Source organism: Salvelinus sp. IW2-2015, unplaced genomic scaffold, assembly GCF_002910315.2.
Source record: "Salvelinus sp. IW2-2015 unplaced genomic scaffold, ASM291031v2 Un_scaffold7679, whole genome shotgun sequence".
Classification (NCBI taxonomy): domain Eukaryota; kingdom Metazoa; phylum Chordata; class Actinopteri; order Salmoniformes; family Salmonidae; genus Salvelinus; species Salvelinus sp. IW2-2015.
In genome coordinates, this window is record NW_019948939.1 from 1 (window position 1) to 12,566 (window position 12,566).

At 40.8% G+C, this 12,566-nt stretch overlaps 1 protein-coding gene across 1 annotated transcript; it reads left to right on the forward strand.

The window, feature by feature from the left end:
* Positions 1–4,344: 4,344 nt before the first annotated feature.
* Positions 4,345–12,034, forward strand: LOC112079350 (stonustoxin subunit beta-like; the record flags this gene model as incomplete). Its single annotated transcript, XM_070442301.1, has 5 exons — positions 4,345–4,782; positions 6,331–6,445; positions 9,421–9,478; positions 9,618–9,710; positions 9,992–12,034. Coding segments are annotated over exons 4-5 (2,080 nt in total), but the record flags the coding sequence as incomplete, so codon positions are not given.
* Between the last annotated feature and the right edge of the window lie 532 nt (positions 12,035–12,566).

Here is a 12,566-nt window from a genome sequence, read left to right on the forward strand (position 1 = left end):
CTGCTCAGAGTAGTTTTAGGAGGATGTTAAGCACAGGGCGAGAGTGAGATTTGTAGGAGTGTAAGAACCTGCTAGAGAGTAAGTTTAGATGAGTTAAGGAACTGCTCGACGAGTGGGTTTAGGAGGGGTGATGGTTACGAGACACTGTTCAGAGTAGTTTGGATGGTGAAGACACTGCCAGAGTGGGGGGGGTTAGGAAGTGTGTGTGTGTATAGGACATCTGCTCAGGTAGGTTTTTAGTGTTTGGAGGAGGATGTTAAGACACTGCTCAGAGTAGGTTTTAGGATGTTAAGACACTGCTCAGAGTAGGTTTAAGGATGTTAAGACACTGCTCAGAGTAGGTTTTAGGATGATGTTCAGACACTGCTCAGAGTAGGTTTTAGGATGATGTTTAAACACTGCTCAGAGTAGGTTTTATGATGTTAAGACACTGCTCCGAGTAGGTTTTAAGATGTTAAGACTCTTCTCAGAGTAGGTTTTAGGATGTTAAAACACTGCTCTGAGTAGGTTTTAGGAGGATGTTAAGACACTGCTAAGAGTAGGTTTTAGGATGTGAAGACATTGCTCAGAGTAGGTTTTAGGATGTTAGGACACTGCTCAGAGTAGGTTTTTGGATGACGTTAAGACACAGCTCAGAATATGTTTTAGGATGACGTTAAGACACAGCTCAGAATATGTTTTAGGATGTTAAGACACAGCTCAGAATAGGTTTTAGGATGTCAAGACACAGCTCAGAGTAGGTTTTTGGATGACATTAAAACACTGCTCAGAATAGCTTTTAGGATGATGTTTAAATACTGCTCTGAGTAGGTTTTAGGATGTTAAGACACTGCTCAGACAATCTCAGAGCCAGAAGTTAAATGAACTCCTAAAAGTTTCTCAGCTGATAATCAGGACAGTTTGAGGTACTGCAAAGGAAAGATTGTGATGATGCTCATTGACTTTGGTTATTCCCCATCATTTGCATCAATCACGATGAGGCATCGCCAACTGTGAACTCTACAGCTTCAGACAACCACAGTGAATGTGACTGGACATCAAATGTTGTTTGATATAATTTTCTCTTGACACGACCACTTTGCCTACTCTTAATTATTGTCTAATATGTTTCCATGCGTAACCTTTTTTTTAACCAATTCTGATAATTGTTAAAAGCGTAATTTTGACAATATTACCGTTATGTCACTCCCGTTTAGCAACTCTCAATTTCTTTGGTACAGTAGGCATCAAGTCACTTGCCGATTTAATATTGCGTACAACGTTTGAAAGGTCTATCATTTTCATCAAACACAATCAAAGTTAACATAAATATGCCTTCATTTGCCTAATGTAGACATATTTTTTAACATTGCGATGTTGCACTCCAAATGGATAGCTTGAAATAACATGGTGTAGGTAATTCAATAATCCAAGAAAAAGGTGTTTATTTATCAGCCTAGTGGTTATGAGTATTTAGGCATATCATATGAAATAGGCATCATGTGAAATCATTGTCAAATAGAAATATCCAAATATTTATGTTTCTGTCCGTATATAAATATTTATGTTTCTGTCCGTATATAAATATTTATGTTTCTGTCCATATATAAATATTTATGTTTCTGTCCGTATATAAATATTTATGTTTCTGTCCGTATATAAATATTTATGTTTCTGTCAGTATAGAATTATACAAATATTTATGTTTCTGTCCATATAGAATTATACAAATATTTATGTTTCTGTCCATATAGAAATATACAAATATTTATGTTTCTGTCCGTATAGAATTATACAAATATGTATGTTTCTGTCATTTATAAATATACACATATGTAGGTTTCTGTCATTTATAAATATACACATATGTAGGTTTCTGTCCATATAGAAATATCAACATATTTATGTTTCTGTCATTTAGAAATATCTAAATATCTAGGTTTCTGTCTGTTTCATTAACATACAAATTTAGGATATTTCTAAATGGACAGAAACACAAAACAGTCAAAATGAAAGATGGATAGTTATTAAATTCTGCAAATTCACTCACTGACAAAACCCCCCTTGATGTTTCCACAGTGTTAATCAGGAGAGGATGTTGTCTCCGTGTCTGTCCATGAAGAGTGATTGGTCCATGGACAGGCAATATTAGTTTGGAAAAGATGCCAGGTAATGAAGAGCAGAAGCTTTCTCATGTAGACACTGGTATGGTGCTGGAGGTAATGAATGTGAGGTTTAAAGGGGCAATCTGTGATTGCTACATCAATTATTTTACTTTTAAGATTCAAGCCATTGACTATTGAAGAATATAACTTATAAATATCTCATGAGCTCAGTTCAACTGTCGTAGTCCATCAGAACCCAAAATATAAGCTTGTTTTACTCCAATGGTGAAAACAACTGAATCGTCAACAAACAATGTATAGCTTCATAACATGGTTAAAACTTTCATTTTGATGTCATAGATGGTCAGTCCTGGCATCCATAGCCCCATCCATGAATTTGAGAGTGGTCACCTTTCTCAACCCCATCCAAAAATTGTTTGCCCAAAAATGTGGCGGGTGTCCCCTTTCTTGTTGTTTCAACTGCAGATTGTCCCTTTAAAGGTGTTGGAATTCCATATCCACAAAGCATCTCAGAAAAGGTCCTAGGAATCCTGTTAAAATCTGTTTTAAGACAAGAAAACTCCCAGCTGAGAGTAGGTTTTTAGAGGATGTTAGACACAGCTAGAGTAGGTTTTAGAGGATGTTAAGACACAGCTCAGAATAGGTTTTAGGATGACGTTAAGACACTGCTCAGAGATAGGTTTTAGGATGTTAAGACACGCTCAGAGTAGGTTTTAGGAGGATGTTAAGACACTGCTCAGACAATCTCAGAGCCAGAAGTTAAATGAACTCCTAAAAGTTTCTCAGCTGATAATCAGGCAGTTTGAGGTACCGCAAAGGAAAGGTAGTGATGACGCTCATTGACGTTGGTTATTCCCCATCATTTCAACAATCACAATGAGGCATCGCCAGCTGTGAACTCTACAGCTTCAGACAACCACAGTGAATGTGACTGGACATCAAATGTTTAATTCATTTTCACTGACACGATCACTTTGCCTACTCTTAATTATTGTCTAATGTTACTTGCTTTTCTTTTAACCAATTCTGATGGTTGTTAAAAGCAGAATCTTTACAGTATTACCGTTATACACCAAATAGCTTTGGCACAGTAGACATCAAGTCACCTACTGATTATAGTTGCGTACAACGTTTGAAAGGTCTATTAACATAAGCCCCAGATCCTTCAATTGCCCAATGTAGACATGTTTATTAACAACGCGATGTTGCACTCCAAATGGATAACTTGAAATAACACGATGTAGGTAATTCAATAATCCAATGAAAAACGTGTTATTTATCAGCCTAGTGGTTATGAGTATTTAGGCATATCATATGAAATAGGCATCATGTGAAATCATTGTCAAAAGCGCAAGAGATATTGATGCATGAGTTCTGTATTATTAATTGATCGATCATATAGAAAATTACAAACATTTGTTTCTTCCATTTAGAAATATCCAAACAGAACATGAAGGATGGATAGGTATTACATTCTGCATATTCACACAATTACAAAACCCTCCTTGATCTTTCCACAGTGTAAAACAGAGAGGTGGGGTCACCGTGTCTGTCCATGAAGAGTGATGGTCCATGGACAGGCCCATATGTTTGGAAAAGTGCCAGGTAAGTGAAAAACAGTTTCCACATTCCTGTACATCTAGTAGGTTAGCTCCTGTATAATGAGTCCATAAAACAGCTTCCACATCCTGTAAATCTAGTAGGTTAGCTCCTGTATAATAGTCTTTAAAACAGCTTCCCCATTCCTGTACATCTTGTAGGTTAGCTCCTGTATAATTAGTCTTTAAAACAGCTTTCCCCATTCCTGTACATCTTGTAGGTTAGCTCCTGTATAATAGTCTTTAAAACAGCTTCCCATTCCTGTACATCTTGTAGGTTAGCTCTGTTAAATAGTCTTTAAAACAGCTTCCCCATTCCTGTACATCTAGTAGGTTAGCTCCTGTATATAGTCTTTAAAACAGCTTCCCCATTCCTGTACATCTGTAGGTTAGCTCCTGTATAATAGTCTTTAAAACAGCTTCCCCATTCCTGTAAATCTTTGTAGGTTAGCCTCTGTATAATAGTCCTTAAAACAGCTTCCACATTTCTTATACCACATTGTGTACAGTGAGCTGACAGCCAGTCTACTGACAGAGGACCTCTTCAGATGTTCAGTGTGTACAGAGGTTCTCAAAGAGCCAGTCTCCGTCCCCTGCGGACACAGTTACTGCAGACAGTGCATTGAGACCCACTGCCCAGACAGGAGAGTACGACTGTCCCAGTGCAAAAGAGATTCAGAACCCGTCCTGACCTCACTAACTCAGCCTTGGAGAAGGTGATTGAGAAACTCCACCAGGCAGGGTTCAAGGTCCCTGCTCTTCCCAAGCACTGCTACGCTGGACTGGAGATGTGGCCTGTGATCTCTGCACTGAGAAACAGCTCAAAGCTGTGAAGTCCTGTCTGACCTGCACTGCCTCCTACTGTGAGAGTCATGTCAGACATCACTACACCGTAGCAGCTCTGCAGAGACACACCCTGGTGGAGGTGACTGGAAAACTGGAGCAGAAACTGTGCCAGCTGCACCACAGAGCTCTGGAGGTCTTCTGTAAGACAGACCAGGTTTCTGTTTTGTCTGGTGTGTGCCTTGCAGGACCACAGAAACCATGATGTCATAAAGAATGAGAGAGATACTGAGGAGGTGGGGGTGACTATAGTCTGGACTAGTCTGTGGTAGATACTGTGAGGTGGGTGTGACTATAGTCTGGACTAGTGTGTGGTAGATACTGAAGAGGTGGGTGTGTCTATAGTCTGGACTAGTGTGTGGTAGATACTGTAGAGGTGGGTGTGTCTATAGTCTGGACTAGTGTGTGGTAGATACTGAAGAGGTGGGTGTGTCTATAGTCTGGACTAGTGGTGGTAGATACTGTAGAGGTGGGTGTGTCTATAGTCTGGATTAGTGTGTGGTAGATACTGAAGAGGTGGGTGTGTCTATAGTCTGGACTAGTGTGTGGTAGATACGTAGAGGTGGGTGTGTCTATAGTCTGGACTAGTGTGTGGTAGATACTGTAGAGGTGGGTGTGTCTATAGTCTGGACTAGTGTGTGGTAGATAGGGAAGAGGTGGGTGTGTCTATAGTCTGGACTAGTGTGTGGTAGATAGTGAAAGAGGTGGGTGTGTCTATAGTCTGGACTAGTGTTGTGGTAGATACTGTAGAGGTGGTGTGGTCTGTAGTCTGGACTAGTGTGTGGTAGATACTGTAGAGGTGGTGTGTTCTATAGTCTGGACTAGTGTGGTAGATACTGAAGAGGTGGGTGTGTCTATAGTCTGGACTAGTGTGTGGTAGATACTGTAGAGGTGGGTGTGTCTATAGTCTGGACCAGTGTGTGGTAGATAGTGAGAGGGTGGGTGTGTCTATAGTTTCTTCTGCCACCAGGTCATTGGTCAGTATATTAAACATAGTGAAGAGGTGGGTGTGTCTATAGTTTCTTCCTGCCACCAGGTCATTGGACAGTATATTAAACATAGTGAAGAGGTGGGTGTGTCTATAGTTCTTCTTGCCACCAGGTCATTGGAACAGTTTATTAAACAGAGTGAAGAGGTGGGTGTGTCTATTGTTTCTTCTTGCCACCAGGTCATTGGTCAGTATATTAAACATAGTGAAGAGGTGGGTGTGTCTATTTTCTTCTTACCACCAGGTCATTGGTCAGTATATTAAACAGAAGTGAAGAGGTGGGTGTGTTATATAGTTTCTGCTCACCAGGTCATTGGACAGTATATTAAACAGAGTGAAGAGGTGGGTGTGTCTATAGTTTCTTCCTGCCACCAGGTCATTGGACAGTATATTAAACATAGTGAAGAGGTGGGTGTGTCTAGTTTTCTTCTTGCCACCATGTCATGGACAGTATATTAAACAGAGTGAAGAGGTGGGTGTGTCTATAGTTTCTTCCTGCCACCAGGTCATTGGACAGTATATTAAACATAGTGAAGGAGTGGGGTGTGTCTAGTTTCTTCTTGCCACCAGGTCATTGGACAGTATATTAAACATAGTGAAGAGGTGGGTGTGTCTAGTTTCTTCTTGCCACCAGATCATTGGACAGTATATTAAACATAGTGAGGCAGTGGTTAAAAAGTGGGATGTTTCATTTGTGTATTTGATTCCCTTTTAGTTAAATGTGCCTTTCTGCCTGTCTTTCAGTAAGTCTTAGTTTAATATAATACTAATGTGTTGGCTGTAATTGTCTATCAAGGAAACACCAAAACTCAGGAGGAACAGATTGCCTCCAGGCTGGAAGCTCGACTCCAGAGAGAGATCATGATTCTACAACATAATACAGAGGAGCTTCTGCTGACAACTCTGAACAGGTACCATTTACTGTCATACTTTACCTTCTAGACAGACAGTACTGTAGCTACCTTAACAATACTTTACCTTCTAGACAGACAGTACTGGTAGCTACCTTAACAATACTTTACCTTCTAGACAGTACTGGTAGCTTTACCTTAACAATACTTTACCTTCTAGACAGACAGTACTGGTAGCCTACCTTAACAAATACTTTACCTTCTAGACAGACAGTACTGGTAGCTACCTTAACAAACTTTACCTTCTAGACAGACAGTACTGGTAGCTACCTTACATATACTTACCTGACACAACTGGTAGCTACCTGTAACAATACTTTACCTTCTAGACAGTACTGGTAGTTACCTTAACAATACTTTACCTTCTGCCAGACAGTACTGGTAGCTACCTTAACAATACTTTACCTTCTAGACAGTACTTGGTAGTTACCTTAACAATACTTTACCTTCTGCAGACAGTTATGTAGCTACCTTAACAATACTTTACCTTCTAGACAGACAGTACTGGTAGCTACCTTAACAATACTTTACCTTCTAGACAGACAGTACAGGTAGCTACCTTAACAATACTTTACCTTCTAGACATACAGTACTGGTAGCTACTAACAATACTTTACCTTCTAGACATACAGTACTGGTAGTACCTTAACACATACTTTACCTTCTAGACAGTACTGGTAGCTACCTTAACAATACTTTACCTTCTAGACAGACAGTACTGGAGCTACCTAACAATACTTTACGTCTAGACAGACAGTACTGGTAGCTACCTTAACAATACTTACCTTCTAGACAGACAGTACTGGTAGCTACCTTAAACAATTACTTTACCATCTAGACAGTACTGGTAGCTACCTTAACAAATACTTTACTCCTGGAATACATTACTGGTAAGCTACCCTAACATACTTTACCTTCTAGACAGTACTGGTAGCTACTTAACAATACTTTACCGTCTAGACAGACAGTACTGGTAGCTAACCTTAACAATACTTTACCTTCTAGACAGTACTGGTAGTTACCTTAACAATACTTTACTTCTAGACAGACAGTACTGGTAGCTACCTTAACAATACTTTACGTCTAGACGACAGTACTCGTAGCTACCTTAACAATACTTTACCTTCTAGACGACAGTACTGGTAGCTACCTTAAACAATACTTTACCTTCTAGACAGTACTGGTAGCTACCTTAACAATACTTTACCTCTGCGAATACATTACTGGTAGTACCTTAACAATACTTTACCTTCTAGACAGTTACTGGTAGCTACCTTAACAATACTTTACCTTCTAGACAGTACTGGTAGCTACCTTAACAAACTTACCTTCTAGACAGTACTGGTAGCTACCTTAAACAATACTTTACCTTCTAGACAGACAGTACTGGTAGCCACCTTAACAATACTTTACCTTTCTAGACAGACAGTACAGGTAGCTACCTTAACAACGCTTATACCTTCTAGACAGACAGTACTGGTAGCTACCTAAACAAACGGTTTACTTCTAGACAGACAGTACTGGTAGCTACCTTAACAATACTTTACCTTCTAGACAGTAACTGGTAGCTACCTTAACAATACTTTACCTTCTAAGACATTACAGTACTGGTAGCTTACTTAACAATACTTTACCTTTCAGACATACAGTACTGGTAGTTACCTTACAAATACTTTACCTTCTAGACAACAGTACTGGTAGTTACCTATAACAATACTTTAGCCTGTCAGACCAGTACGTGGTAGCTACTTAACAATACTTTACCTCATAGACAGACAGTACTGGTAGCTACCTTAACAATACTTTACCGTCTAGAAGACAGTACTGGTAGCTACCTATACAAATACTTTACCTTCTAGAAGACAGTACTTGTAGCTACCTTAACAATACTTTACCTTCTAGACAGTACTGGTAGCTACTTAACAATACTTTACCTCCTGGAATACATTACTGGTAGCTACCAACAATACTTTACCTTCTAGACAGTATGGGTAGCTACCTTAACATACTTTACCGTCTAGACAGACAGTACTGGTAGCACCTTAACAATACTTTACCTTCTAGACAGTACTGGTTAGTTACCTTACAAATACTTTACCTTCTAGCCAGACAGTACTGGTAGCTACCTTAACATACTTTACCTTCTAGACAGACCAGTACTGGTAGCCACCTTAACAATAACTTTACCTTAATAGACAGACAGTACGGTAGCTACCTTAACAATACTCTTACCTTCTAGACCAACAGGTGTCAAACTCATTCCACGGGGGGCCGAGTGTCTGCGGGTTTTCGCTTCCTCCCTTGTACTTGATTGATGAATTAAAATCACTAAATTAGTTAGAGACTCCCCACCCCTGGTTGTCTAGGGCTTTATTGAAAGGGAAAAACCCAAAAACCTGCAGACACTAGGCCCTCCTGGAATGAGTTTGACACCCCTGTTCTAGACCGACAGTACTGGTAGCTACCTTAACAATACTTTACCTTCTAGACAGACCAGTACTGGTAGCTACCTTAACAATACTTGACCTTCATGACAGTACTGGTAGTTTTACCTTACAAGGATACTTTGCCTTCTAGACAGTACTGGTAGCTACCTTAACAATACTTTACCTTCTAGGACAAGTACTGGGGTAAGTACCTTAACCAATAACTTTACCTTCTAGACAGACAGTACTGGTAGCTACCTTAACAATACTTTACCTTCTAGGGAGACAGTACTGGTAGCTACCTTAACAGATGAAACTAATAACTAGGATAGATTTGTATATTTATATATATATAAGCATCTTAAAAACTATTTTTTTGCATGTTGTAACAGGTAGCACCCCTACTTTGATACACTTTCCTCTTAACTTTCCTGTCAACTCTCAACTATCTCCGTCTGTTCTTACCAGTTGAACTTTTCTGTATTTTATTGAACTGTTTTCTCCCACTATCTTTTGTTGAGTAACTTCAAGTGATGACATGTTCCTCAGAACGTCAAGAATGCGACCATTGAGCTGAACAAGCATTTCTGTAGAGGCCTGACTGAAGGTGAGTTATATTACTGCTGCTGACCTTTAATGACCTGTACTACAACATAAGGCTGTTCTTACCAAAGGTGAGTTATATTACTGCTGAATGACTACCTTTAATGATCTATATCACAACATGTTTTTTCTGTGATTGTCAGACTGGACAGCAGACAGTGTTGTGGTGGCTGCCCTCGGTCGTCCCTTAGATCTTGGGATGTTGTATGACTGCCGCAGTGAATCATTTTGTTCAGGTACCGTATGCTTTTCCAGTTTAAAGACTTCAAAGTGTTATGGATGTAGTTATTGTTTTGCTCAGGTATGTGTGAAGAGTGCATAGTTTAAAGACAGCTGTTTAATCTAATGTTTAAAAGCATGGACTGCATCAGCGCTGGGCTAGCAAAGGTATCAATTTTGTTGAGTGCTGGACTTTATAGTTTGTCTTGTGAATAGTTCATATTGTGAAATATGTATTTTGATATATTGGGAAGTTCTGCAGGGAATGTAATATCGTAATATCGTTTTATCTCCTTAGATGTCAGTCTTTGGGATAACAGTACAATAGCTTCCATGCGTCAGTCTCTACCTCGGCCTCTCACAGAGGTGAAGTGTATTGAAGAAGACTCCTTACAGGACAGATTCAGGGCTTTGGATGTGACCACTCCTCTCAGAGCCAGTGTCCTGTCTGGACTGGTGGAGGTTGGAGGTGCTGCTGGATACCTGAACCATCCTGTTCAGTCCACACTGCAGGACCGGGTCACTCTACAGTACAGAACCACTACCAGACTGGACATGCTCAGTCACAACGTGCTTCAGGAGAAGACAGACAGAACACAACGAAAGGCAACTCATGTCGTCATGGCTGTTCTCTATGGAGCTCAAGCATTCTTTATCTTTGATTACAAACACATCAGCGGACAACACAGTGGTGCAGGAGAGGCAGATATGCACAGTGTTGTGAAGAAGATGATGTACACCTTCAGTGCAGATCAGATCTTTTCCAGCTTGAGTGACACTGAGAAACTGAACAGTTCGTTGTAYCAGTGTACTCTCTACAGTGATGTAGACCATGTCAATGGCTCCATGACGTATGACAGAGCTCTGCAAGTCTATGAAACTCTCCCGAATCACCTTGGACAGCAAGGAGAGAAAGCACTGCCTCTGTACGCATGGCTCTATCCTCTGAAGAATCTGGACAATTCAGTTGAAATTCTATATTTCACAAAGGCAGAGGGAGTGCTGGACCATCTGAGGCAGGTCACCATGAGATGCCAGGACATGATGACAGACTTCACCAATGTTTGTGTGATGAAATGGTTTCCTGATCTGAAGTATAAACTGTCTAGATTATCAGAGCTTCTGCAGAAGTACCAGTCTGAGTTTAAGAGAGAGCTGGCCATGGCAGTAAAGGCCATGAGAGAGAGTGAAGGGGTGGATGAAAACAGACTGAGAGACATTCTCCAGAACCATGACCAGTCTCCGTTCTGTCTTCAGTCTATACAGCTGTGGCTAAAAAACAAGGCAGCAGAGGTGAAGGCTCTGAATGTCTGTAAAACGAGAAACATCCCCATAATGAAATCTCAGGAAGAGCTGGACGGTGTCCTCAGATCCTCAAAGGACAGGCTGCTGTGTTTCACTCTGACCTCTCTGGAGGATGAAGATCCATTCCTCTCGACCATGGAGCAGCACAAACACTCTGTTCCAATGAACACCGTGAACCAGTCTGATCTCACTGGACAGCAGGAGACACACTCTGTTCCAATGAACACCGTGAACCAGTCTGATCTCACTGGACAGCAGGAAACACAGCAACCATTCAAACCTCCAGATTTAACTCAGAAAATACAGTCTGACCTTCGCTTGTTCACCAAATCCTATGAAGTCAGAAGAGATGGAGAGAACATCAAGTTCATAGCAGCAGTTATACCAGATATCAGTGTTCCTGGATCCTCTATTTGTCTGTATCAACAAGGCAGTCTCATCACCACCAACTTCCAGCTGGGATTAAAACCTGATCCAGTCCAGGTAGCAGAGATAAAACAGAGCTGTGTCCTCCTGAAGTTTCCACAGTCAACCATCAGAAGACCTGAGAGGTACATAGTAGAGTACAGAGTCATGACTACTGGTGTTAGCAAGGTTAGCAAACGGCCATGGAATGTAGTAGACACCCTGGCTCCTGCAGGAACCTGTCTGGTGCCAGGTTTGAAACCGTTCACACTGTACCAGATCAGGTACTCTGTTATAGAACACTCTGTTATGAGTGACTTCAGCAAGGTCATTGAGGTCAAAACCCTGAGATCCCCACCTGTACAGCTGTTTGTGAATCGTCTAGACAAGGAAACCGTCAAAGTGACTTGGCTCCAGCCTGAGTGTGAAGATGGTGCCTCTGTACTCCACTACAAAGTAGACTATAAAGAGGCAGGACTGGAGGGCTGGTCTACCATGGTAACAGAGGGACCTGAATGTTACTGTGATGTAACTCTGAACCTCAGTACCTGCTACAGAGTCAGAGTGTCAGCTGTCTATGGAGAAGGAGACACCAGTGAAACCACCAGAGAGACAGATGTCCCAGTCAATGGTGAGCTACATCAAGTCAATCTAACCTGATATGCATGTGAATAACATTTTAATTCATAACTTTTGAACAAAGGTCTAGCTATCAAAAATATTTGGTCCAATTCTCACTACAAAGTTTGGTTACCCCTGCCACATAGTCCAAACTCATTGAGCTATTACTCAATTGTTAGTTTTTGTTGTAGAAGACATTTTGCGGTAGCCTATAGGTTGAAGAGTGTTGAACCAATCCCAGAGGTGAAAAATATGCCAATATGCCCTTGAGCAAGGCACTTAGCCCTAATTGCTCCTGTATGTCGCTCTGGATAAGAGCATCTGTAGGATTGATTATGTAAGCATTAACACAGGACAGACTGTGCGTGGCCAGGTAAATACCGCACCTCAGCGGTGTGAGTAGGCACGAGTCCGATGGACTTCAACTGTTGAGGTGTGGTAAGTCCCTGGCAAGTGTGTTAATGCGCTTTAAAACGGATTACACATTTTTGGGGTGAGAATTACCTCTGAAAACTACTATTTTCCGCAAAGAAATAGTCAAA